General features: G+C 45.5%; 1 protein-coding gene across 4 annotated transcripts; it reads left to right on the forward strand.

Moving 5' to 3' along the window:
* The first annotated feature begins 171 nt into the window (after window positions 1-171).
* otud7a (OTU deubiquitinase 7A) lies at window positions 172-25,238 on the forward strand. 4 transcript variants are annotated; one of them, XM_057052098.1, is made up of 14 exons: window positions 172-318; window positions 8,153-8,276; window positions 8,982-9,066; window positions 10,146-10,299; window positions 12,144-12,329; window positions 12,415-12,633; window positions 13,645-13,746; window positions 14,057-14,184; window positions 14,478-14,590; window positions 15,759-15,886; window positions 16,422-16,571; window positions 21,177-21,291; window positions 21,703-21,787; window positions 22,133-25,238. In XM_057052098.1, the coding sequence occupies exons 4-14, from the start codon at window positions 10,215-10,217 to the stop codon at window positions 23,687-23,689; spliced, it is 2,868 nt and encodes a 955-aa protein (XP_056908078.1). In that variant the 5' UTR covers window positions 172-318; window positions 8,153-8,276; window positions 8,982-9,066; window positions 10,146-10,214; the 3' UTR covers window positions 23,690-25,238. The 4 variants fall into 4 exon arrangements, with proteins under 4 accessions (XP_056908078.1, XP_056908077.1, XP_056908080.1 ...); XM_057052097.1 differs by lacking the exon at window positions 8,982-9,066; XM_057052100.1 differs by lacking the exons at window positions 172-318; window positions 8,982-9,066 and adding an exon at window positions 433-453.
* Window positions 25,239-26,785: the final 1,547 nt, after the last annotated feature.

Consider the following 26,785-nt stretch of genomic DNA (forward strand, 5'->3'; position numbering starts at 1 on the left):
TCTTTACTGGTGCTCTTTATTGTCTTTATAACATGAACGTAATGTCTTTAACTCCTTAAAACTAAAACTTTTGCGGAGCCACAGCGATCTCTCGCGGCTCTTTGGGGACTGCGTAGAGACACTTCCGGGGGCGTGTCAACGCTGACGTCATGCGTGAGCGTCGAGGGGGCGTGGCCTTGTTCTGCTGCAGCGGAGGAATATGACATGGGGCTGAGCGAGGGAGAGGGAGAGAGCGAGACAGCCTGTTAGGAATTAACAGTTCGTCAGAGGTCTGAGCTGAAAACCTGATGATGGGGAGTCATGACTGAAGACACAACGGTAAGACACAGGCACGGTGTCCGTTATTGTTGTGGTCCTGATGGCACAGAGCCCGACGGGCCCATTCGTCGGCGGATTTGGGGGCGAACACAATAGGCTCCATCACTGCAGACAGGTGCACCTGCCTTTATGCGAGTACGTGCCTCGATGCGTTCAACTTCAGCTTCCGTACGAAGATCCCAAATATCAGGTCGGAGGCAAACACGGCGAGAGGCCACAAATTCCATCGATGCTTTGAGACGAGTCCACTCGGAGTTAAACATGTAAACATGGATGTGGACTGGAATCTGCATGCTTAGACACAGAGATTTGTGGAGAATATACACAAGAAATGTGCCGAGGATGTGAATCTGTGAGAGCTGAGTGTATGTTTTCTGACGGTAGAAACAAATTAGCTTTCCGTGGCTATAAAGCTTTGAAGCTCACACTTTCCTTTAGCCCAATAAAATAAACGATGTCCTTTCGGCCAGGTAGCATCACATACATTATGATGAGATGCATGCAAACCATGTGTTTTATGTAATAAGTTGTATTCTGCATGCACATGTTTAATCTGGCGTAGCCTCACTTCACAAGCAGATGCCCCGTTCTGGTTTATTTCTAATCTGCACATATATGCTTATCCTATATTTCCTCCGGGCTGCAAAAATCTGTTAGCCCTGTAAAGATGGAGCACTACAGCCTTGTTTAAAATGCTTAAACCCATGTTCATGTCTCTGACAAAGACTTATGTAACAAAACATTTATTGTGTCAATATTAATATGCCATATCTGAGCTGGGCGCCATGGAAAAGCTCTCATTTTCCTTCTGGTCATTTGAAATATGATGATCTACACATCAACTTGATATTTAGTCGCCTGTTAACCCTTTCCTTAGTCTTTACGCGGCCTTGTTGGACCAGCAGTTGCACGGTTGAGGACAGTTCCAGTAGACAGGGCGCCGACGAGGAGCCCCGTTCATCGCTGACAGGCCTCGCCAGGCCCTGCCCGCTTCCCACTGGGCTTCTGTGTGGCGGGGGACTGGGAAGAAGCCGCTTGGCACCTGATCAGTGATCACAGTGGATTCTGTCGCTGTCACTGACATTTTGCTGAAAGTGGACCAAAATATCACCGTAGCCGTTGAACCCGATTGGGCTTTTATGCCCGTCTCTCCGAGCAAAACTGATTCTTGGCCGATGGAACGTGGCCTTTCTTTACAAGCATCTGTGCCATTTACCCAGCATTTCTAAAGCCGCGGTTACATGAACATACTGTAGACATGTAATACTCAAGGTTGAACAATGACCCGGGCGTCACGTTCTGGTCTTATTGTGCACATTGTGCGCGGCACAGCTGCAGTCATCATTAGACAATAGTTTAAAACCATCAAACTAAATATCCTACAGTTCCAAGCCCCAGCAGACGGGCCTCTTTTCTCTTCAGAAGAATCTCTCGTCATTTTAGCCGATTCCTTAAAGTTTCGTCCCGTTGAGGAGATGGAATCAGTCAAGTGGTCGCGGTAATCACGGACCAATCACCGCGGCCTCTGAAGAGGGTCCGGTTTTTCAGACAATCTTGACAGGTGGGGAAGCAATGTTAAGTGTTCTGTCTGCAGGCAGCTGCGGGTCAGCCAGAGGCCACTGGAGGGCTGGAGGGAGTTGTCTCAGAGCCCCTGAGCTGTGCTTCTTTTTAAGTCTCTAAACAGGCGTTGGTGCCAGATTGGGGAACTGAAACGCTAGCAATACAGATAATTACCCTTCCACTTTTTTCACAACTATCTGCGGCCTTGCCCTGATTTTATTTCTTTAAACGATCTCCACCGTAGCTCCGTCTTTCTTTGGATTTTATCTGGTTGAATTCTTTTTGAATTCCATTGAATTTATTCAAATCCAGCAACCCTGGATGTGCCTGACTTCTAATGACGTGCTAATCCTCCTACAGTAAAGAAAACTCCGATATGTTAATTTTGTTGCGATGTCATTGTCATTGAAGGCTGGATTTTCTCATGTAGTGTGGCCTCAAGATAAGATATTTGTGTGGCTCTTTAATGGCATGCAAGGCTGTGTTTCTGAGCCTGTTTACACTCGCACCCTAACAGAAACATGTCTTAAACTTGATCCAAAGCTAGCAAAAGGAGCAACAGGAGATGGATGCTTGTGTTGGCCAAGATGACTTCCTCTGTGCCAGCCATTTGTCTGTAATCCACGCGACAACATGCGTCCGCAGCACCTAAATGCATTTGTGTTGCCGAGTCTCAGACTGAGCTGGCTGCCGGACAAGTTTGCCATTGTAGCAGCCTCAAACGCAAGGCCCGACGTGCACACCAGCCACCCCCCCACACCCCCATCCTTCCTCCAATCAGCAGGGGAACAGTTTCTAAATTAAACAGAACACTTGCGCAGGATACCCTTGGCGGCTCCATTTAGATGCGCGCGGCCCCACAGTGTAGGTCATTTTCATTCATTCAGAAAAAGAGGTCAGCCTTCCTTCCCCCTGTAAAACCCAGCTGCATTTGTTGGAAACTTAATGCATCTCCATTTTGTGTCTGACTCAGGTTATTTCCACTGAAGGACATGATAAAAGAGCGGCGCGTGTCAGGCTCCGTCGTTCAGTTTGAGCTGCTTTCATTTCCATAGGGAAACAAATGCTGCTGTGTCTGTCAGCCGCTGCCCTTGTTCACGTCCTGTTAAATGTTTAACCAAATCTGGAGATGATTCTTGAAGCCCATTTCAGCCTTTCAAATATTTTCCCACCTATATTTTCTGAACCAATCCGAGGTAGAGGAGCCACTTTATATTTTTATGGTTTGCCACAGAGCTACGCTATTCTCACGCCAACGGCACTTAACAGGTGGAACATATGTTGGAGCTTCATATGTGGTGGAGGTCGGCTTGTTCTCTCCGCAGCTTCTTCCCTCCCACTGCTTTTATTCCTCCCCCACATTCTGAGCATGCTGAAATCAGAGGGCTGTTCAGCGGTGGGTTCGGTTACACCACCTAAAGCTTTGAATTCTGCCATTCTTGCCACAAAGTCCATCATCTACTGAAAAAATAAGCATGTCCAATATCCCACTGCTCGACCTCACAAAATAATTTAATTGCTTTAAATTATTTAATTTAAAGTGCACATATTGAATAATAAATACCATCTTCAAAATTAATCAGACTGTACTTTGGCCTGTACTTGAAATCATTTGGATTACTCAACCATTTTTGGACTTAAATGCATTTTCGTGAAGGTTTAGTTATGTCACATCTCTCAACGGTGTACCCAAACCCTCTAAGCAGTCTCTCTCATATCAGAGACTGCAAAAGGGGATCCCCTGGACAGCATTGTTACCATCATTTGGGGCATGAAACCTTCAATGGCACACTGGAGAGCATTTTCATGACAAAAAGAATATATGGCAACCTTTTTCCTTTACTACCGTTAGCAGGTATCCAGTCCAGCCCCTTCAGCTACGTAGCTTAGCTCAGTATCTTGTAGTGAATGGACAGTTAGCCTAACTTTTCAACAACAGTCCAGTGTGCTGGTGTGAGTTTTCTATTTAGTGAATAGGAATAATTTGCCATTGGATGTTTTAACATATTATTTCAGAATTAAAGGTGCATTAGAAGTTAACCACTGATTCTCAAAAAAGGTTTCGAGGTATAATAATCACTATACCAGGGGTGGGCAAACATTTTGATTCGTGGGCCACAATGGGTTCTAACATTTGACAAAGGGGCCGGACCAGGAGCAGATGGATGGATGGAGTGCTTTGGTAACCTCACCTCATTGGAGAAAAAATACACATCTTGGGATATGGAGAAAACATGTGCTTTAATTTCAAATGAAAATGAAGAGACAAAATATCTGACTTTGGAATGAGTCTTAAAACACTTAAAATCAAATGAATAAAATGTGCCTTTTTAAAAAAAAATAATAACCATTTCTATTTTAAAGCACTGAAAGTTCTGTTATCCTTCAGGATATCACCGTCACTCTCCTCCTGACTGTCTTTTTTCTAGTGGGAAAACACCAGAATTGCAGTGAAAATTTAACATTAACAAGGTTTATTCATTTAATTTTTCAAGTTTGGCGGGCCGGATTAAAACGTTTAACGGGCCGCGTGTGGCCCCCGGGCCTTAGTTTGCCCATGCCTGCACTATACAGTAGTGCACCACCCATTCTTCAACCGATTTAAGCTAATTAGCAGTGAGAGCTGTTTGCATGTGTATCTGTATCTTTTTACAGTCATGAGCTCTTTACTGCCGGCTTCACCCACGCGTCTGTATGTCCTGTATGTGTGCACCCACAACACACCCGGAACCACCTTATTCACTGCAGATATTGGGACATGTTCTCTCTGAGACAACGGTGTCAAAACAGTTTCTGCTGGTTCTTATTGAGGCTTCCGAGGTGATAATGAAAGTTTCCTTTTGTGCTGAGGTTCAGCCACAAATAAAGTACAGTATATGCTCGATATTCTAACAGATCGTGCAATTCATTTTTTTAAAGACTTAAAAGTCTGGGATTTAGTTACAGGGATGTTGTGCAATCTTTGGCTGTAACTGAATGTTTTTTTTTTCTGGTGCAAACATGAAGTGATGAGTTTTGAAAAGAGAGTTTAATGTGAACTGTAACTTCTTTTCTTAGCCGTACTGTATGAGTGTGGCTCTATTTTACATCTATTTTTAATGTATGAACTAGCGAAATGATAAATTCACTTAACCCAGATGAAAGGATATACAGTACTGTGTTATGATACGTGCAGAAACTATTCTTAATAATGTTAGGATCAGATCCTCTGCTCAACTCTCTCCAAAGCTAAATCTGTGCTGCTGCTGGGTCTGTTTATCTCACATAAGGATTCATATTTATTCTTCACATATTTTCGTGTTTATCTGCCTCTGAGTTTATGTGTCTTAAGATCCTCATAGAGTCAACAACCTTCTGCTTTGGTCAAACATTGTAACTCTGCATGAAAAAGACAAGGTTCATGCTAGAGGAACTGACATTTTCAGGGTGTTGTGATCTCTGTGGCTCCCAGCAACTTGCTCTGCGTTTGCCTGGTTGCTGCACGTTCTAATCTCATAATTTGACTGGACTTGTGAGGTCCGGTTTACTATCAGTTGCTTTGCTTATGGGATGTAGGAAGGAAAACAACACTCTGATTATGTAAGGGCCAAAATGTCAATATTCTATCAAACCGAAGTATCAGAGCAGAAGGAAACTCAGAAATTGATCATCCATTCTTCTCCATCTTCTACAGAAGCTAAGAGATCCTCTAAGAACTCTGAATGTTGTCAAATTCAGCTTCATCGGAGCTGATATGAAATATTAATGTGATGATGCATTTAGTGCAAAATCAAATTGACTCTCGGCTGCCTGCATGTGATGTGCTGGCAGTGTGCAGTTCAGCAATGAGATGCAGAGTGACATTATTGCTCTCAGCAGCAGCTTTTTTGGTTTTTTTACCATCGGAATGTGAGGTGAAAATATACACAAGTTTTAATCAAGAAGGAAAGAGATTGATTGATTTAGTGCATTATCTGACACACATTTCGGGCTTTGACCTCTCTTCTTGGCCTCCTGTCTGCTCTTTTCTTCGCCGTCTGGCATCTGAAAGTGGAGGCTTAGCTGCTGGTTCCACGGGGGCTCAGGGTGTCAGGAGGTCAGAGATGATAACTGCTGTCTGTCATTGTGGATGGCAGCTAGAGTCCCATCAATGAGAAGAACGTAATGGAGGGAAGAGAGGAGGCAGCCTCCGGAGTGGTTGCTGAACTGGTTCAGCCAGTAGGGTAGTGAGCAGCCAGTTGCAGGCATATTCTGGTCGGAACCCCTTTTCTCTTTCATTTCAAAAATATATTTCTGCACAGCTACACGCTTGAATAATTGCAGGATGTGAGCAGTGTCATCTTAGTGAGCGGTCTTCTGTGTTCCGTGGGGACGCGCTCGTCCTGTCCGCGTTCAAATTTGCAGAAACGCCGACTGTCGAGCGCTGGTTAATGTTCAGGCGGTTGCACTCCAGAGACAGGGATCAGGGTGGTTATCTAGTTGAACAGAGCGGTTGGAGCCAGCCTCCGCTTGGCCCCCGTGAACAGCAGCTCAGCTCACAGGCTGGCAATAATAAAGCCACAGCTGGCCCAGTGGAGCTCTTTATCTGAGCCACAATGTAAGAATCTATCCTCTGTGTGCCTGTAGGAATCCCAAATATTCTCTCCAGCAGAGGAGTGATCAGCCCCTTTAACATTTGAACCGTTTTTACTTTCTTTTGAACATTTGGCTACTGCCTGTGTCTAATTTTTTGCCATACACCAGGTTTGATTTGAGAGATTTTCATCTCGGACGCTAAACTATACTATGTATTAGTTGTGATTGTGAGAGTAATCTCGATGAAACTCCAAAAATAGAAGTACCTGGATGTGGGTTGTGCTACTTTCTGTTGACCAAAATACAAATTTCACTAGCACAGTGAGGACATTTTGTCTAGTCCTTCAAACTTTGAAGGAATGAGAGTAAAGAGGGTTAGAACTGGGTTTTGGGTAAAGGTCAAGGTTATATGTTTAGGTGTGATGGTTCAGGTTAGCATCAGCGGCTAACGTCAATGGAAGGTCTTATTAAGCTAATGTGTGTCTTAAATGCCCAGCCATTTTTTTCCAGTGATGGAGAAGATTATATGTGCGGAGTGTGTTTGTACACCATGTTCACCTCCCACCTGCTGTGTATCTGCCTGTGCATGTGGGCGAGCAGCGCTCACTGTTGAGATGTTGTCTCAGCTATAACTCTTCCCGTTATTGTCACGTCGGCATATGTTCACGGAAAGATGGACTCGTGGAACATAAAGGACCGAATGTATGACACGCATTTATGATAAGCCACGGGCACTCTGTTTTACTTTACTGGATATTCTATGAGTAAAGGTTTTCTTGTTTCTGTTGTTCAGACCAGACTGTTGACTCACTGGTCGTTTACAGTATCAACCTCAGATAGATTTCAGCATGAGAGGAAGTGTTGGGGGTGGGGCTGTTTGTGTCTTACGTTACTGTGAGCTTTGTAGGATGGACTCATCTCAGAGAGGACATTTAAAAGCATATGTGCTTGTGAAAGTGGAGACCTGATCAGAGGCTCCGACTTTTAACATCCTTCAAACTGACCCAGGTACAACTACTGTTATATTGTTTACAGGGTGTCTCGAAAACTAGACTGATTGTTAGATGAGAGAGGTATTAAATCTTGTTATTCTTTTATTTTAACATTACTCGTCTTGAATTTGATTAAATCTCTCTGCAGGGAAACATCCAGTAGCCCCCCCGGGGCTCATTTCTAGTAGATTATACATGATGCTTGTGCTTGAATCCAAATTATGTCTAGAAAATTGTGACAATTTGGGTATGAATATTTTAAGCAAGCGTTTTATTCATTTATCTTGACACGTTACAGACACTATTTAGAGTGCAGGTACTGTTTAGCTGCAGCGGCTGATGCTGGAGGAGAATGGTGGAACTCCAGCGCTGACGAGCACAAGCACCGTGCCGAGTCAGTAGCGCACAGGAGGTAAAACCAGAGAACGTGTAAGTGACAGCGACAGCATTTGGCTGCCAGGCCTCCCGTTTCCGCCAGTGGTCTGAAACCACCTATTCTGAGAGCAGATCCTCAAACGAAGCTGAAGGCTGTCTGTTTTCTGCACGCTTATGCATGCTCTCACTAATCAGCAGGTGTGGAAGTGTTCTCCATCCTCTGTGTTGTTACTTAAGCACCAACTTTAATGTTAGGCTGGTTAGTTACACATTAGGAAGGCGGCATTTGCATGTGGACTCCGATCAAGCGCCGCGCCACTGTGTCACTGTCTGTTTCTGCCTGTCTGTTTCAGGGTTGTCTGCCTCCCCGCCATCTTCCTCACTTCCTCTGAAGCCATGGACTAGAGCTGCGTCTGGTGCTGACAGTCCCACGGTCATCAGATGGCTTCTCAACACACCGCAGCAAAAATACAGAAAGTACGTGTGATGAGCAACAGCAGGTCCGGCGGTCATCATCAATTGCCCTCTCACTGACAACTGCTTATTTTTGACGGAGCCACGGCTTTATCTTTCAACAGGAAAGACGTGCACAAATGTCACCACATATTCTCTCAAGCTCTGATGGCTGCAGGAACAAAGCTGGTTCTGTCCCACTTTTTGCTCCGCCGTCCAGAGTTGAGAGGCTGGATCGGGTGGGAGTCGTTATTTACAATCACGCCAGTTATGTGTGATGCCTGTCTGGCATACAGGGGCTCCAGGGAAGGATGAGTCTCGCCAAATACTTGACACAACAATTTGGTTTCTCACCAAATTTTTTTTACAATTTAAGTATTAAATTGTGTCCGTTATCCGAACGTCAAAGTTTTATATGAATGGTTTTATTGGAGAGCTAGCATTAGCCACAAACACAATTTCTTAAATCATCAAGTCATTGGGAAATTCAACATCGCAACTCTTGTAAATTGATGCAAATGATTTGCTGGAAACTGCAAATGTTTATTACGTTCCAACACAGCTTTATGATTAATAAGCTCCAACACGTCCAGCATCGAAAGCATCTATCTCCCCGCTTTTATAACATCCTCATATTTGTTAAAGCTGAAGCCAGTGTCTGTGACAAATATGCAAATGATGGTATGATTAAGAGGAAGCTGGACTCTCCCATCTTCCTGTGGCCCACAGAGAAATAACACACCAGGGGGAATATGAGTCATAATAGCCACCCACAGGGAAAGTGATCTCAACAGCTCCGCACTTAACCGAAGAGGTGAGGGTGTGACTTTTCCTAAACTGGTACAAACTTTAGTAAAGTAACTGTCCTGTTTGTTCCAGTTGCATAAATTGTGTCAATCAAAACCGTGTAGCACAGTGCTAATAGCTTATAGTAACGAGGTAGCAAAACGACAGCTCGGGTGCAGCCTTACATTATTAATAATTCAGAGATAAAGTTGGTCTTGAACAGAAGATTTAATAAGAATCATTTTTAAAAAAATGTAGAAGTGTCTTTATTCGTCTCTGTGTTTACCACGAAACAATAATTGATATCGTCCAGAAGTAGAAAACATAACAATGCGTTGCAGCGTTGAGGGCCGCGTGCTGCGCTGGCTCGCGGCGCTCAGAAGTGTGGGCGGATGATCTGAATGTCACTAGCGTGCTTTTTCACTCCTCCTTGGGTCAGAACTTTGACTTCAGCGTGCATAACGTGTTCAGTGTGCTTCTGGTGTCAGAACCACAAACCTGTGGGTGTGTTTCTTCACCGACAATGCTCTGAACACGGCGCCTGTGTCACCCACGCAGCTACAGGCAGAGAAACAGCGGAGTCATTTATTCCGTGGGACGAGGGAGTGCCCCCTATAAATGTTGATTACATCCTAACAAGGCGATATTTGCTTTTCATTAGTTTACAGCACGCTGTTGCGTAGACGGCATGTCATCCAGCATTAGTCATGTGAAATAACTTCATACTGAATCACCTCCCAGTTCAACTCCGAGCAGAAGCAGAAACCTTTAGCTGACATTTAGTTTCCAGGAAAGTGTTGTTATGATTGTAGGCATGTGGCCAAAGGCCTCGGAGGAAGCAGGTGCACCCTGGGCAAGACCTCTGACGTCTGCTATACTGGACAAAAACACAAGAGCTAACAGCTAAATATGATCACGACTAGTGGAAGAAAGTTAAGCTGAAGTCTTATTTGTCATGGAAACACCTGCGTTAACACCTCTGAGTTATTATTCTGAGTATACTCATAAGGGGCCAGAGTTGTGCCTCTGTTTTCACACTGTTAATGTGTGTGTGGTTGACTGTGAAACCGTGTTCGAGACTCACTGCCCGTCCTGTTGTTCATCCAGATGAGAACGTGAAGGCTGGCGTCCACCAAGGCCACCGCTGCACCTTGGGCAGCGCACGCACATGATCACATGACTCTGGACATGGACGCGGTCCTGTCAGACTTTGTTCGGTCCACGGGGGCTGAACCGGGTCTGGCTAGAGACCTGCTGGAAGGTAAGAACCAAATTCTGAGCGTCCGAGGAAGTTTATTTAATCGGGCGGATTCCTGGTGGGAGCTGTATTGGGAGGAGCGGAATAAGAGAGGAAATGAGAAGAACAGGAAAGGAAGCACAGGAGAGGAGAGGAGACGGGCGAGCCAGCTTGCTGATTTAGAGGCCAGTGTGATGGTTTTACGAGTGCATTCCCCTGGGAGAGCTCTGCGCCCATTCACTGGAACTCATTGAGGAGCAGAGTGGTCCTGGCAGTTGTGTAGCTAACATATACACTCCTTCTGAGGGAGGGAGATACGGTCTAGAAAAACTGTCCACAATGGTCATTCGATATCAAAAGACAAACTTCAGGCACCAGTTTCAGGACACTGAGTCCTTGTACGGAAAAACAGAGTTCTGTCTGTTTTTGCATAAAAGCACACTCCACCTTAATCAGTCCTCCATTAAGGGATAAAATCCTCAGACTGTGTGCAGAATGGTGTGTCCTGGAATTCTTTTGTGTGTGTGTGTGTGTGTCTGTGTGTGTGTGGGGCATGCAGCTGCTGTCTGGTCTGATGAGTTCAAATGTGGGGTGTCAGTCTGACGGTCTCTCCTCCTCTGTGACTTCGCTCTGCTTTGGCGCAAAGCCGCCAGGGCATACATGTGACACTAACGGGCATCAAACAAGACACTGCACTCAGACAAAGACAGATGTGGGCAGGGATGTCCTATTTCAGTATAATGCCTGCTGCTTTCTTTCTGCTGGTAGCTACGCTCGCCAGGCCGGCATCAATCAGCCTCCCTGCCTGCTCTGAGTCAGGAAGGTGTGAGGAGGGCAGTGCTTCCCCCTAGAGGTTGGTCTGTGTACTGCATCGGCAGTGGCGCTAATAGACAGCTTTGATGCATCCATCATAACAGATTATTTATTTATTATTATTTATTATTTTTTTATTCTTTCCTTTTGCTGACAACAGCCATTATAAATGAACCAGCTGTAACAAACCAATGCTTCCAGTGCCATTTAAGCTAATGTAAAAGCATTTGAGGAGCGTGCATTAGGCGCTGAGTGGCCATGGTGCTGGTCTTTAAGTTGCCTTTATTGGATTTTAAGCTGTTGGGTCCATGGAGTGGAATGAGTTTAGAATTGATTGGTGTGAGACACGGCGGGGCTGGGTTTCACGTTCAGGCTGCCGAGAATCATCAGTTCTGGAAGCGGAAAGAAGGGAGGACAACTTCCTGCAAGTCTCTTACTCTGGTAGTCCATTAATGTCACACAAACATGCTCAGATTACATGTAGGGACACATAAATGTCGCAGGCGTCAGTGCCGATTCAAGATTTACTGTTTTTCGTTTACATAAAAAGACTCACAGAGTTGTAATAACCTGGTGATTTGACTGGTTTCTCTCTTAGAGACTCAGAAACAACACCCACAGGAGTGTTTGTATTTGTGTGTTGTGCTGATGTGTCTCTCATGCATTGCCCTAATGCATATCAGGATGTTGCTGACACTTTCTGCCAAGAATGTCTTTATAATTATGGAGATATGATGTAGCACATTTTACTAAGACCACAAAATATAGCTGTTTGGTTTAAGCTAGGAATGCTATCTTAAATATTTTTTTTCATTTGTGAGACCAGTAAACGTTTGCATCAGGTCTACAAATGATGCAGATATGTAGAGTTGAGTCAGGATTTAGTTATTTTTGTACATTAGTCTGGATAGATGACTGGATTTTACCTGGCTGATACGGCAGACCAATAAGGATCCAGGTGGTTTTATTTTGTATTATCAGCATTTTTGTATTGATTGTGAAAGCATCGTTGTTGTTTTTTTAACATAATCTGAACATCTGCACGTGTCCCACAGGTAAAAACTGGGACCTCAATGCTGCTCTGAATGACTATGAGGAGCTCAGGCAGGTCCACACTGCCAACCTGCCGCAGGTCTTCAACGAGGGCCGCTACTGCAGGCAGCCAGAGACACGTGACACGCCCACCCACGTCAGCAAGATTGACAGGCCGTGCGCGCAGAAGCAGGAGGACAATGCCCAAGGTACTTAAGCCATGTCAACACCGTCTCTTCGCTTTTTTGCTCTCTGCTCACCTATTCACCCCCCCCTTCTTCGTGTTCCTTCCAGAAAAGCGTCTCTCCCGCGGGATCTCTCACGCCAGCTCGGCTATCGTCTCCCTGGCGCGGCTCCAGGTGGCCAGCGAGTGTACCAACGAGCAGTTCCCTCTCGAGATGCCCATCTACACATTCCAGCTGCCAGACCTCAGCGTGTACAGCGAGGATTTCAGGAGCTTCATAGAGAGGGACCTGATAGAGCAGTCCACCATGATGGCTCTGGAACAGGCTGGTGTGTAAAGCACAACCCACCGATGCTGCCGATGAGAAAACAGTTGTTTTCATTCAGTTTTTAGATGGTAATGAAATGCAGCATAACAGCAGCAACAAGAAATTTAGACAGATGTGAAAGAGAGAGAGAGAGAGAGAGAGAGAGAGATGGAGCACAGCAGGGAAGCTGCATAATAAGCATCCCAGATCCCAAAGGATTCATCTCCCATCAGAGCTTTGAACTCAATAATGAAGAGAAACTAGTTAGTGAAGTTTCATATCTCGGAGATCTTCTCACACAGGCGCTGTGCACACCATAGTCTTCCTCACCTCATTTCTAATTCAGGACCCCAGGAAATAATCGGGAGGAACAATGTAACATTCCCTGTAAAAATATTGATGGAGCTATTAGGTTTCAGCCTCTGTGACTCATAGTAACCTGCAAATGCATCAGACTCTGATGCACCACTGACATACGAGCGTGCAGCAGGACTCTGTACCTTCCGAAAAATGTTGCTGTGATGTGAAGCCCGTTCTGTGTTTACCGTTGTTAAATAAATGATGCAGCGAGATCAGTTCAGAGCATCGGTTCAGAGCAGAGAGGCAGCCTGCAGTACAGCAGCCTGCTGTGCCCAAGGCTGCCAAGCAGTCGACTGTCCCTGTGGGACGCAGGCTGGGTGGTGGTGGAGCAGAAAGTGGAGCTACTGTAAATGTGCGGCTGCGAGGGGAGACATTCAGAGTGGGAATTGTGGGGGGTGGGGGGTGGGGGCTGGTGGTGAGGGTGCTCATGGAGAGGAGTTGTTCTGTTCAAGCACATCACTGCACAACATTCAAACTACGGTAAACATTCCCTTAAAAATGGCTTCTTGCGATGTCCGAGTTAAGATTAAATAGTGTTACACAGCGAGTTGAAATACAGAACTACACAAATTGAAATCTTTATCTCAAAATGCTTCAATTTGAATAACAACACAACAGTTTACCCAGTTATGTTTTTGTTCCCAGAATTCAAATTGTATCTTTTTGTGTGCAGGTCGTCTGAACTGGTGGTCCACCATGTGCATCAGCTGTAAGAAGCTACTTCCTCTGGCCACCACAGGGGACGGGAACTGCCTCCTTCATGCTGCATCTTTAGGCGAGTTACTCTAAATGTCAATGCAGGAAAAAGTCAGCAGCAGAGTTCAAAGGTCAAACTGTGTATTGAAGCCACAGATGCCAGCATCTGTGGGTCAGTGTGAGCACAGCTGGAGCAGCAGAGGAGTTGTCAGCTTTAGAGATTTTATATGTAATGCAATTTATATTGACAGCTAAATGGATGAAAGAATAGTTCTGAGGTCCTTTAGGTTACTACATGAAGACTACATGAAGTCTCTTGCTTGAGTACGGTGCGTTCCACAGCTTTTAATTGCCCTCATTCATAACACTATTGTGTCTTTGTTCATCAGGGATGTGGGGCTTCCATGACAGAGACCTGATGCTGAGGAAGTCCCTGTACACCATGATGAAAAGTGGAGCTGAGAGAGATGCTCTGAAGAGGAGGTGGAGGTGGCAGCAAACCCAACAGAACAAGGAGGTCAGAGGAGCCTCCATTATCATATGCATGCATCTTTGAATCATTAATCATGTGACTGCAACGTGGTTAGTGAGAAGGAGATTCCCTGTATTTCTTAAAAATCATCAAAATCTTCAGTAATGGCAGAAATATACTAACAACAAATCCAGTACAAGTTCAGAAACCGTGTAGATACAGATAAAAATAGTGAAAATGAATAGTAATGGAGACTGTGTGGGTGAGCATCAGCGCATGTTTATCAGGATTTCCGTGCATGTGTTTGTGTGTGTGTGTGTGCGTGTGTGTGTGTGTAGTCAGGGCTGGTGTATACTGAGGAGGAGTGGGAGAAGGAGTGGAACGAGCTGCTGAAGTTGGCCTCCAGTGAGCCTCGCACTCACCTAAGCAAAAACGGCAACACCAGTGGAGGGTAAGCTGTTCTGGATGCATTTATCCCACCTTTTATTTCCCCGCAAGCCTTCCCAAATTTCCAAGACATAGATGATGTTGTTTATTTCACAAGTGTTTGCTCTGCAGGGTAAATATTTTCATTTCAAATCACACTGCAAAGCTCCCCAGATGTCTGTTAATGCTTTCAAATGCTAAATGGGGGCCCAATTAAAACAAAACTGACCTCACCATCCGTGGATTTGCCATGGAAACTCATTGTTTCCACTTTGACCCATGTCCTGTCGGATTTCTTTCTAGATTTATTGATGTAGTTGTAGTTTTCTTGTGAAACCGCGCCCTCTACCGGTCACGACATGTGTTGAAACGTGACGTGACTTCTCCTTTCAAAAGGAATTGAAGTTGTGGGTCTCTGTGAGGTTGGAAATTCAGTTATTGCCCATAGGTGGCTTTTCCTTCATTTACATTTTACTGCAATAAAAGTTCCTCAAATACACTCTGGGCATAGCAGTAAATCTGGTGGAAAAAATGAAGAAAAACACATCTGCCAACCTTACAGAGGCAGCCTCTGTTGTCTGCCTTTTACACAGTAATTGAATTTTACATGTCCTCAGTGTTAGTTTGCCCAATGTGAAGCCCTGTCAGACAGAAATATTCCATTAAATACCATAATTGGCTCATTTAGTCTGATAGTTTTAACCTCTTGCTGCGTTGGGCTGTTAAACAGTAATCAGGTTAGGAATGCCTGATAGCTCTGGTGTGAGATGAGCCCCCTAAATAGGATGTGTGGGATTCACATATTAAGAGGCTCTTTATTAGAGTGAATTTGGCAACGTGGCTCTAAGTGTGGCTGGCAACTTAAGTGTTGCACATCCCTGGTGGTTGCATGCCTGAGAGCTCTGCCTCTGTTTTTTTCCTCTCTCTTTCCCACCCTCCCTGCCTCCTCTCCCCCTCTGACCTTCCTTTAGTCGAATACAAGTATAAACAGAAGTATGTTTGGACTTTGTTGATCCCGCTGGTCTGGCGCAGATTTCCAGAGGGCGGCATGAATCCGAGTGGATCAGATTAGATTACGATCAGCAGGGCATTTCTGTGTTTGGCCACCGTTCACATTCATGTGTTTCAGTTCAGGAAACTCACTGTAACCAACAAGCCTGCTCAGTTACGGGTTTCTTTGTTCTTGTCCAAAGGGTGGATAACTCTGAGGATCCGGTCTACGAGAGTCTAGAAGAGTTCCATGTGTTTGTGCTGGCCCATGTGCTCCGCAGGCCGATCGTAGTGGTGGCTGACACGATGCTCAGAGACTCAGGAGGAGAAGGTAAAAATAACCCCCATCTTCTTTCTCTCAGTCCGAAAAAGCAGGACAGCGTTACTGGAGTTAATGAATTGTTTTGGTTATTTTATGATTGGAAAAATAAGAAAAATCATACAGTAGAATAAGATGAAAATATGTTATTATTGAGATAGATGGTAGTTCAGACTGCAGGAGCGCGAGATCACAAGATTGACTCGGTAATTACGCAAGGATAAGGCCAAAAACTAATTTTAATATGATGCCTCCGTACGGTGCAAGCAAATATTACATTTCCTTATTTTTCTGCAAGATGCACTTTTTCCCATCATCGTAGCTCCTGCTGAGTCTTCAGAACTCTCAATTCGAGCATCATAAAGTGGAATTTCTGATAACATATAGGTAATCATTGCTATAATGTTTCTGAACATAAGCAGATACAGATCACACGAGAAATCTACAGCCGCTCGTGAGCGAGCACATCTTTGCTCTAGAGCTCAGGCAGTGTGTCATGGTTGCACAAATATTCGGCTCATTCTGCTCCATTCTTTTTAAATTTCAGCCTTTGCTCCCATTCCGTTTGGAGGGCTCTACCTGCCACTAGAGGTGCCTCCGAGCCGCTGCCACTGCTCCCCCCTGGTCCTGGCCTACGATCAGGCTCACTTCTCAGCACTGGTGTCCATGGAGCAGAGAGACCAGCAGCGAGAGCAAGGTAACGTCTGTACCTCACACCAATAACAGAATTTCCACGTGTGGCCGTCAGGTATTCTCTGCCTTGAGCTCTAAGTGGGTAAATTGGAAGATTGAGCGCGAGTGGCTGTCTGTCCTGCTGGAGGTGAATAATGTATGAGGCGGCAGTCTAATTACCTGTGATCCATTATTAAAACAGAGCAGTTGGCAGTAGGAGCCAGGGAGGGAGCCACATAGGGAGCGGACAACTGGCCCTTTCTTCATGATTTATTGCACATTTATAAAATTACTCAGTGTTGTTTGTTTCTCCCTCCGAAGAACGCTCTTTGATTCTAATCAGATTTAGTCCGTTCCAGTAAGCGTGCCTGGTTCCGTGCCTGCGTCTCACACTGGATTCTGTGACACACTTCCCCCCTGAAGATCGCGTTAGGCTGCGGTCAGAGTGTGCTGACTTCTCTGTTTTGCTGTTTTGTTTTGTTGTTGTTCTGCCTACTTGGATTCCGGCGTTCCCGCTGCTTATTCTCAAGGTCAGGGTAATCCTCGCACGCAGCTCTTTTAATTGACAAACAGAGAGTATCTCCTTGACAACCAGTCCTGGTAGTCACAGCACTCTTGTGTGTTTAACTCAGTGGAGAGAATTGGCTTGTCATCTGCGTGGGCAGACAGCCAAGTTGGTCTTTTTCTCACTCCTGAATACACTTGTGTGCACAGTTTCTTCGTTCATCTCTCTGTCTTCTTTGTTCTATTGTGCTTAGCATGGAAGGTCCTATTCTCAGGCCCATAAAATCCAACCTAGTTATTAAGTCTTGGTACGATGACTGTAGGCTGGCAGACAGAAGTGATTACTAACCTGCTATTTTATGCCCTGAAGTCATTCTCTTTTAATGCCAGCGGTCCGAAAAGGCCAGCCCACTCCACAGTAATAACCGCTGAGCTCTCTCACTGGAATTTGTTGGTTTCATTTTTCTTGTCCACCAGGTGGTGCCTGTGCCCAAAGAACCCGCTGCAGCTCCAGCACCACACACTGCATGACTGTACTCTTTTACTCTGGTACATTGTGTCCTGTGAGAAGTTCAACGTGTTTTGTCTGCAGTCTCCTTCCTGGATGTTATGAAAACACTAAGCTTGGTGCCTTTGCATGTCATGTGATGAGTGACTATCAGGCAGCTCCCATACATGGTTCTCAGCTCAGGTTTCTTTGCATTTGTGTCCTTTCTAGGTGGGGGTACATATATTTTTAAAAATATTTCTAAAGTTGTTGAACAGACAGACCTAAATTCTCCCCTACAATTAGTTCAGAGTGTCCCCAGCTTGGCCCTTATGCCTGGGCCACATCACCACATATGGGCAGGGTCACAGAATGTTTTCCCCCCTCCCAGACAAACCAGACCACCCCTCCCTGACAGTCCCGCCAGTGTGTGTGGATGTCTCAGGTGGAGGGTTTTCTCAGCTTTCCCCCCTCAAAGACCATCCGACCCGCCCGGTGGCCTGGTGTGTGTGTGTTCAGGTGCCAGAGGCCGAGCTGGAATACTGGCCCTTTCTTCAGCTCTCCGTATGGAAGATTATACAGTAATCTGATTCTAAATCACCCTGACAGACCCATGCTCCTGCCGCTTTTGTGGCTTGTTCAAGTGGCTTTATTGATGTTGGATTTTAAAAAACAAAACAAGGGAGGGGTAATATGAGTGTGTTTTCAGAGTCGGGTTAACCTGGATTCCTGTGCTCACAGGTACGGTTTCGGTCAGAGCGTTTGTGTTCACCTGCAGTGTAATAAAGACTGACCTCTGTAAACCCTGTTGGCCTGGACTTTTATCCCCGCTTGTGTTCCTGTGGTTAAAAGGCAAATGAGTGGGACTGGCCTTTTACTCTGCAGCTATTTCAGACTTTGGTCTCCATACTAAAACACTTCAAGGTTTTCTTTGGCATTTTATCATTGACCCAGTAATGCCCGTTTCAATGAAGTACTTTTACACCTTTTACACAAGGACCACCTACGTAACAGCGCAGTGAAACCATCTACAGCTTTTAAAGCTTGAGCATGCATGAATCTGTTAAAGCAGCAGTGTGTAATTCAATCAATATGGCAAAGAAAATTGAAATGCTATTTATTGCCGGTCTTAAATTCAAACATATTGCTCTTCTAATTAGTACCATGGCTGAACTGCGAAATTCTGCGGCGTGGAAGCTCAGCCTTATTTATATGCGTGGCTGCTGTTGTCTCTTGTGAATTGGGCTCTTTAAGTCTGCAGCTGTGCAGAGTGACCGATGTCAGGAATTCAAATTTGTGCCTTTCCAGACAGTACAAATTGTTCTTGAATCACAAAACAGGGGAAACATTGGCTCAGTGTTGCCACTGTGAATCAAAGCTTGTTATGAGTGTGTCTGTCCTCCAAAGGGAGGAAGAGAAGAGGGAGTTGTTTCTTCGTGACAAGATGCAAGACTTCATAAGCATTTAGCAGAAACTGAAGACGAAGCCGTAGTCCGGCCATATATAAAAGCCTTTTTAACCTCCACGTCAGCAGTTTAATAGCAGGTTAAAACGATTTTCCTCCCTCATGTTGCGCGAAAGGTTCCACCCACGAATCAAAGATGCAAACTTGCAGCTACGCCACTGCGTGCACAGCTCGCATACCACAGAGCGCCGTGATGTCATCCACGCGTAAGCTGTGGGAACCGGTCGTTCAAGGACAGCAAAACAAGGCTGCCAAGAGGGATTGTAAATACATTACAGCTCATTTTAGTCCCGTTGAGCTCAATTGGCAGCATTGAAACTCAGTATCTGGAGCAGTTCCAGGCGTTGACAACAGCTAAACGCGCACGAGCAGCTCTCCGAGATGGCAAGAGAAAAGGATACTGGGGGCCAGGACCCCACCTCTAAGAACTCCCCGTGCCTGGTGCGTGACCCGAGGAGGAGCCGGTTCAGTGTGTTTGTGATTATGTGTTCAGCCAAGTTCAGATACCTAAGAACCGACAGTTGTTTATAGGGAATAACAACTAATTCAGCATCACAGAAATTACGGGTCAGGGTTGTGGGGGTGCTGGAGCCTGTCCCAGCCTTCATGGGTCGACAGGAAGGAATACACCCTAAATAAGATGCCAGTGCATTTCAAGCTACACTGACACCAATTACATACAAACGAATTTAGACTCAGTATGGAGTCTCCAGGCACTAAACCTGCAAGACTTACTCTAAAGGACCAGAACTGCTGCAAGTAGGATAGGGGTGTGTTTTGGGCATTTTGGGACAAATTCCCAAATTGTTTTATGTTATCAGCAGTATTAATAAATTGGTTCAGTAACAATAACAGTTTCAGATACAAACATGGTGCCTTAGAAATTAACTGGACTAATTAACTGGACTAATCCTGCATTATCATCGTTATGTACCACAAACATTTTGACAGTATGGATTTGACCTGCAGCTTCATCAGGGACACAGAAGGGCCTGTTGGTGTCTGTGTCTCTGTGGTGCCTGCAGAGCTGTGCAGCCTGTTGGCAGTGGAAGAACCACTGAGGCAGGGAGGTGACTTTATCTTCCATCTGGGGCTGACGGTGAAGGCTTGAGTATCCCCTGTTTAAACAGTCGACTGTCACACAGTGTCCACTACGGGGAGCCCAAGGGGAGCTGCCATATGGGCCGGTCGGGCCTGCACAGTCGCCAAGCTCCCGTTTTGATTGGCAGTCATGCGTTCGCTCACATCAGCGTGTTCTCACCCGCCCTTTGCACACTCGGGTAGCTGTCTGTTTTATGCTCCGTGCCTGTGATTAATGTAGAAAACCTCATCATGGCTGTCGAGGCTGATCATATCTTGTGGAATGACTGAAATTACTTCAGCTCTCCTTTTGTATGCTGTGTTCCTGCATCTGAGCATGCTGGTGAATCAAATCATGTATTACAGGTTCAATTTAAATCTAATCAGCTTGTTTTGAAGGTTTGGCCTTCACTCATAACATTAATTATAACAGTTTGTTCAGAGGGTTTTAAAAATGCTTCATCAACAGCAAATGGCTTGGGTTGTGCTGATAGTATTCTTCCTCTTCTTCGGCTTCTCCTAAAAGGAGGGTTATAACGTCATTCCCACAGGATTATGACTGTCATTTAAAGTGTCCTCATCTACTCATCCAAATAAAGTCACTTTATTAGTTCTTGTCTTTCACCATTTCCAAATTCAAGGTTTGATGTAATGGTGTAGTGTCCCCACATATCAGTAATATGTCTGTTGAGAGTATTGCTGGGAGAAGAAGCAGATCTACTGATAAAAATGTAATAACGACACAGTCTGGGGACAATATCTGTGCATAATATGCTGTTTGCTCTGGAATCGGGATATGAAATCATCAGCATTATAAGATCATTTTAAAGCTCTAAAGAGTTCTCCCAGGCCTGCTGAGTCAGCTTGAGTGACATTTACTTCCAAGTCTAAAGAATGGATTGCAGATAGAATACACCTTCAGTATCCTTTGCCCCACCCTGACATGCACGCCGGGTATTTATTCCAGTGTGTCTTGTGGTGTCACCTAAGCCGAGGCTGCACTGTGGCCTTGTGAGGGAACGGGTAGCGTGCCATGTAGTGTCCACTGTTAAAACTAGACCAAACTAACCTTCTGATAATCTCCTGTCTTCCAGCTGTTATCCCTCTGACTGATTCCGAGCACAAGCTGCTGGCACTCCATTTTGCCGTGGACCCTGGCAGAGACTGGGAGTGGGGGAGGGACGATAATGATAATGCCAAGCTCGCCAAGTAAGTCCCTTACAGTACATGACTAGAGGTCGATGCTTATCAACAAAGCTCAAACATGGAGGCGCTGGCTATAAAAGCAGCCCCAGTGAAGGGTGAGAGCATAAAGAGTGCAGGTCTGTCAGTCTGTACATGAGGGCGACTGCGTGGGATTTAACTCTGACCAGGCGACTTCAAAAGAGTAACAGACAGGGAACAAATTGTGAGTCACGTCTGTCATCCATAGGGTTTCCCAGGGCTGGCCTCACTAGAGTGAGTTTATGTAAGCGTGTCAGTTTCCCATTCCTGCTGGTCGGAGGGTTTCATTTAACCGGCTGCAGTGCGAACATTTACAGAGGGATGTGGCCGAGGTTTTTTTTCCTCAGGTATTTTCGAGCGTGACTTGTCACTGACTGAAAGCATCTTCTCCTGCAGTCTCATCTTGTCTCTGGAGGCCAAACTCAACCTGCTGCACAACTACATGAATGTAACCTGGATACGAATTCCATCTGAAACAAGGGTAACTGTGTTTCTCTCCCCCGCACACATGAGTCCCGTTTGTCATGGTTGGTTAAGCTAGGCGAGACTCCTCCACTTTCAGTCATTCTGTATTTGCTGTAAAAATGCTATTTCAAACGTGCACATTTGAAAACATCCTCTCATAATGCAGATAGGTCTTTAGCACATTAGTTTTGGAGATTTTGAAGGGAGTGGAGTGATTGTGCACATTTAAGCAGCGACCGCAGTTTTAAACTGCTCAGCATAGACATCCATGAGATAGATTAGCTAAAAAAATAATCTTACATAAAGTATGTAAGATTATTGTGTTTGTCATCCCTGACCTATGGCTCTATTCTCTGTCCAGGCTCCCTTGGCTCAGCCGGAGTCTCCCACAGCCTCTGCAGGTGAGGATGTGCAGTCTCTAGCCGAGTCTATGGACTCTGACCGTGAGTCTGTGGGCAGCAACTCTAATGTCAACAGCGGCAAGCCCAGCAAGGAGAAGGACAAAGATAAGCAGCGCAAGGACAAAGACAAGAGCCGTGCTGATTCTGTAGCCAACAAACTGGGTAGCTTCAGCAAAACCCTGGGAATCAAGTTGAAGAAGAACATGGGAGGTCTGGGTGGCCTTGTACACGGGAAAATGAACAAATCTAACTCTGGCTCAGGTCGTAGTGGGGAAAATGGTGGGGAGAAGGTGAAGAAGAAGGAATCCAAGGCAACAAAGGGAAGCAAAGATGATTCTGGTCATTCTGCTAGCTCCACCTCTTCAGAGAAGGCCACGAGTCCCTCCCCTACAGACAGAGACAGACCTCCCAGTTCCTCCCCCACAGAGAGACAGGACAGTGCGGGGCGGGCCTCGGGGGACAAGAGCCTGGAAAACTGGAAGTACAGTACTGATGTGAAGCTCAGCCTCAACATATTGAGGGCCGCCATGCAGGGGGAGCGCAAGTTCATTTTTGCAGGCCTGCTGCTCACCAGCCATCGACATCAGTTCCACGAAGAAATGATCAGCTACTACTTGAGCAACGCCCAGGAGCGCTTTAGCCAAGAGCAAGACCAGAAGAGAAAGGAAGCCGAGAAGAAGCCCCCCGCCACGAGCGAAGCGGCGGTCAAGAAGCCAGAGCTTGAGAGCGTCTTCCAGAGGGAGAGATCGGACAGCTCCCCCCCAGAGAGCAGCTCTCCTGTCCTGCCCCACCACTCCTATAACCACACCTCGCAGCCCGCACCGAGTCTCAAGATGCAGGGCAGGAACAGTCCCACCCCCGCAGCCGCTCTTATCTCTGCCCCGGTCCCTCCTCTCACCCCTCCAACAGCCTCCCACCACATCTCCCAAACCCCCGCTCCTTACTCTTCTCCCAGTATTGGTGCTAAGAGACCTGGGCCCATTCCTGTGTCCGCCCACTACAGCCATACTCCGCCCATCCAAAGGCACAGCGTGATTCACTTACAAGATGTCAAAATGCAATCCTCCATCTTCCAGAACGACCCCTATAATAAGCCTGTGATGGGCACCCTAAAGACATGTGCCACCTACCCCCAGCAGAACCGCACACTCTCGTCCCAGAGCTACAGCCCCGCTCGACTGTCGGGGGTCCGCACTGTTAACACCATCGACGCCCTGGCCTACAACATGCCTGGCGAACACAAGTCCCACACCTACACCAACGGGTTCAATGCGGGCGACATTCAGGACTGTCTGGAGTTCGCCGACGAAGACAACTCATCTCACACTTGGCTCAACCAAGACAAAACCAAAGGGCGGAGCTCTGGAAGCCCTTTGTACTGCTTTCAGCAGCGCCGCTGCAAAAAAGAGAACTGCTCCTTCTACGGGAGGCCCGAGACGGACAACTACTGCTCCTACTGCTACAGAGAGGAGCTGAAACGCAGGGAGAGAGAGAGCAAAGCGCAGAGGCCTGCATAGCCATCACAGCCATTCCAGCTACTTGTCAGCAAGGCGGAGGGAGCCTGGAGGACCAGCACCATCTGCGCCCTGTAGTAACATGGTGGAAAACAGTCCGCTCTTATGTTACCCGACACCCTTCCCTTGTTAGTGAAGATTACTCCTTTATGATGGGGGAAGCAGAACTTGCAACAGTGAGCAGCTTTGGCCAGAAAATGTTTCTTTCCCCCACCCCCCATCTCATGGAACTTAGTCTTTTACTTGTTTTAGAGTAAAAGTCATCTCTCTCTGTGATGTAATTTTCTGTATGTGAGGAAAGGTCTTTATTTTTCAAAGTAAAAAAGACTTGCATCTTATCAGGAGGGAACATTTTAGATCTTCAAATCAGTTTAAATGCAATACCTCTGCTTGTTTTGGGTTGTTTTTTTAATTTTCTTTTCCTAAATTCTGTAAAAGTTGTAGTTGTTTTGCAATCAGAAGAAATTTGTTGGGAGAATATTAGACTTCAGAGCAATAAATTGGTCATTTTTGCTATATCCTCTCCCAGTTTTGTCTATGCACCAATAATATATCTACTGTAGGGTAACCGTGTCTTGTAAATTGTAAAGGATTGTCACAGTGTGCTTTTTTTGTAAACAAATCTGAACTACAGGATTTAAACCGTGTAAGCATTCTAGATTGGACTGTTGGACTAGGGTGACATGTAAAACTCATTTGCTCAATGTCCTTTTTTTCTCACTAAAATTTGGACTAAGTGTTCCCATCATTTCCCACTTCTGCCCATAGTCGACCACCTAAAGGCCACTCGCACTGCCAAACCGGCTTCTTTCAAAAAAAGTGTGTAAATGGTTTTGTTGCCTACAGCGAACAGTATATGTGGGATGAAATGCTTCTCAAATATGCAGTGTTTATCGTGAGTCTCTCCGAGTCGCCTATTAACTATTCGGTCAGCGTGTTAGATGAGAAAAATCGTGATTAGTGAGTGCAGGCTGATGCCTGTTTGTCTGGTGTGTGATTCCGTGTTCCCTGCACACAAAAAAGAAAACACGACGTGCAATCATGCTAATAGCACTATGTGGTGACCTGCCGTACCGTCGTGTCACCGTTGCAGTGTGATTGTCTGTTCTTCCACATCAAGAGGCCGTTAAAAGAAGCACCTGCTGCTAAGAGCACCTCAAGCCTTTGTGATCATTAGTGCTTTAACCAATCAGAGGTTTTTTTTTAATAAAACCCCGGGGCCTCCAAGTGCTTTCTGCTCATCCGACAAGACTGCTGTACAGATGCAGTGTTTGTGTTTGTTCTGGTGATGCTTGGATAACGTCCCATGCTGTCTTTAACTGTGTCCTGGCCAAGGATGTCCACTGCTCCCTGGGTTCGCTTCTGTCTCTCGGCCTGTTCACACTGCAGTGTTGCTCCTCTTTGTTCCTACGTGACCAGTTCATGGACTCTCACCATGTTAGGAGTGTAAGATATGATTTTTGTATTCCTTTCAGAGTTTTACACTACTTTAAATTATTAATTTGCACATTAGGTACAGATGTAAATATAAAAAATAGTTTATTGTTACAAACACGATGTGTCTGTGTGGGTTTTTTAATCATTTCAGTGTTCTTCAGTTGCAAATACACTAATATTCATGCAGATTAAATGCATAAAAGGCCAGATAAATGCAAAAAATATCCAGGATTTCTGCTCCAAATGTGGGTCAAGCACCAAAAGAGGCTGAGTTCTACTGTTCCTCTAATGCAACCCAGCATTTTTTTTCGTTATGAAACCCTTTGAATGGTTATTAAACTCACATCTGTAACAGAAAATCCTTTAAAAAAGCCAAACGAACCAAATCCTGATATCTTCAGTGGCGTTGCCTCAATAGTTTTTTCCAATTTCAGAACCAAAGAAGCAGCGACGGTATGGTACTCCCATCATCGCTGCACTTTTTTAGGGCACGGCTGATGGCTACATTAGCCCCACCACAGAACAGAGACGATTCATCTTGTTTCAGCAAAAACAGCATGAGGGGGAAATTTCCACTCAAATCAGTCTGAGGTTAGAAGGTTGAAATTCTGGAGAGTGAACTGCCAAGTAGGGCAGCATTCCAGCCTCCTTTCTCCAGGGAGGCTCCTACGCCGGCAGGGGGGTCAAAGCCACGCGGCCAAACTGGCTTCGGAAAATCTGCGGGTGCCTGTATTTGAAGTGCCCTCCATCCCTGCCGCCGCACAATCTGGTGAGCGTTTGGACCAGGTCTCCAATCAAGACAAATGGCACAGTGAAATATGCACGCATGAATCCGTTTAACAAATTAATCATGTTGGAGCTCAACGTTTCGTGATTTTTGGCTGACGTTAAATTAAAGGCATGGTAGAAAGACAAAACACTGGCTTTACCCTCCTGGGTCCAGGTTTCATTAATTAATAAAAATATTAAGTTCCAGAAATGCTCCTTGCAAATCCAACCTGGATTTTTCCATTCGATTTTGAGTTCTGTACTTTGCTTTTTAAAAACATTCTGTGTGGCTTCCTGCAGGCTGCTTCAGGTACCAGCTGTCTTGTGCATCAGCATCTCTGCTGGGATTTCCAAACCTTAAAGGACCATCCTGAGAGTTGGACCCACAAGCTAAAAGCAGGTAGCTAAAAGAGCTTCAGCTCTGTTTCTCAGACCAAAGAATTGGATGTTTACTCTCATTTCACTCTCCCATAAAGGTCTGAGTGGGGAGGAATCCACTCCACCCAGTTTCTCCCACCCACCTCCGCTGCTGGAGCCTTATCCTCAACTCCTTCAGATTAGAATTATCATGGGTTTTTTTCCTCCAAAATTTAAATTGGCACGTTGTTGAGGGGCCGCTGGGACAGGCCTCGGCACCGCCTGCGACCCCAATCAGGAAGAAGTAGCAGAAGAAAGATAGATGACAGCTTTAAATGAACCCTGAGGGCTCCAAGCGTAGCTTGAATAGTTCTTCAGTCTTCCTGGAGCAGAAACTTTACAGTCGTACGCATTCACACATAAACTTACTGCCTGTTTAATATAAAACAGCACAAATATCTATGCAATCATCTATTTTTCCTAATTTAGCTTTCATGAATGAGGTACTCCCATCGTTTTTTCTGCACTCTGCAGTTA

Source organism: Takifugu flavidus, chromosome 13 (assembly GCF_003711565.1).
Source record: "Takifugu flavidus isolate HTHZ2018 chromosome 13, ASM371156v2, whole genome shotgun sequence".
NCBI lineage: Eukaryota > Metazoa > Chordata > Actinopteri > Tetraodontiformes > Tetraodontidae > Takifugu > Takifugu flavidus.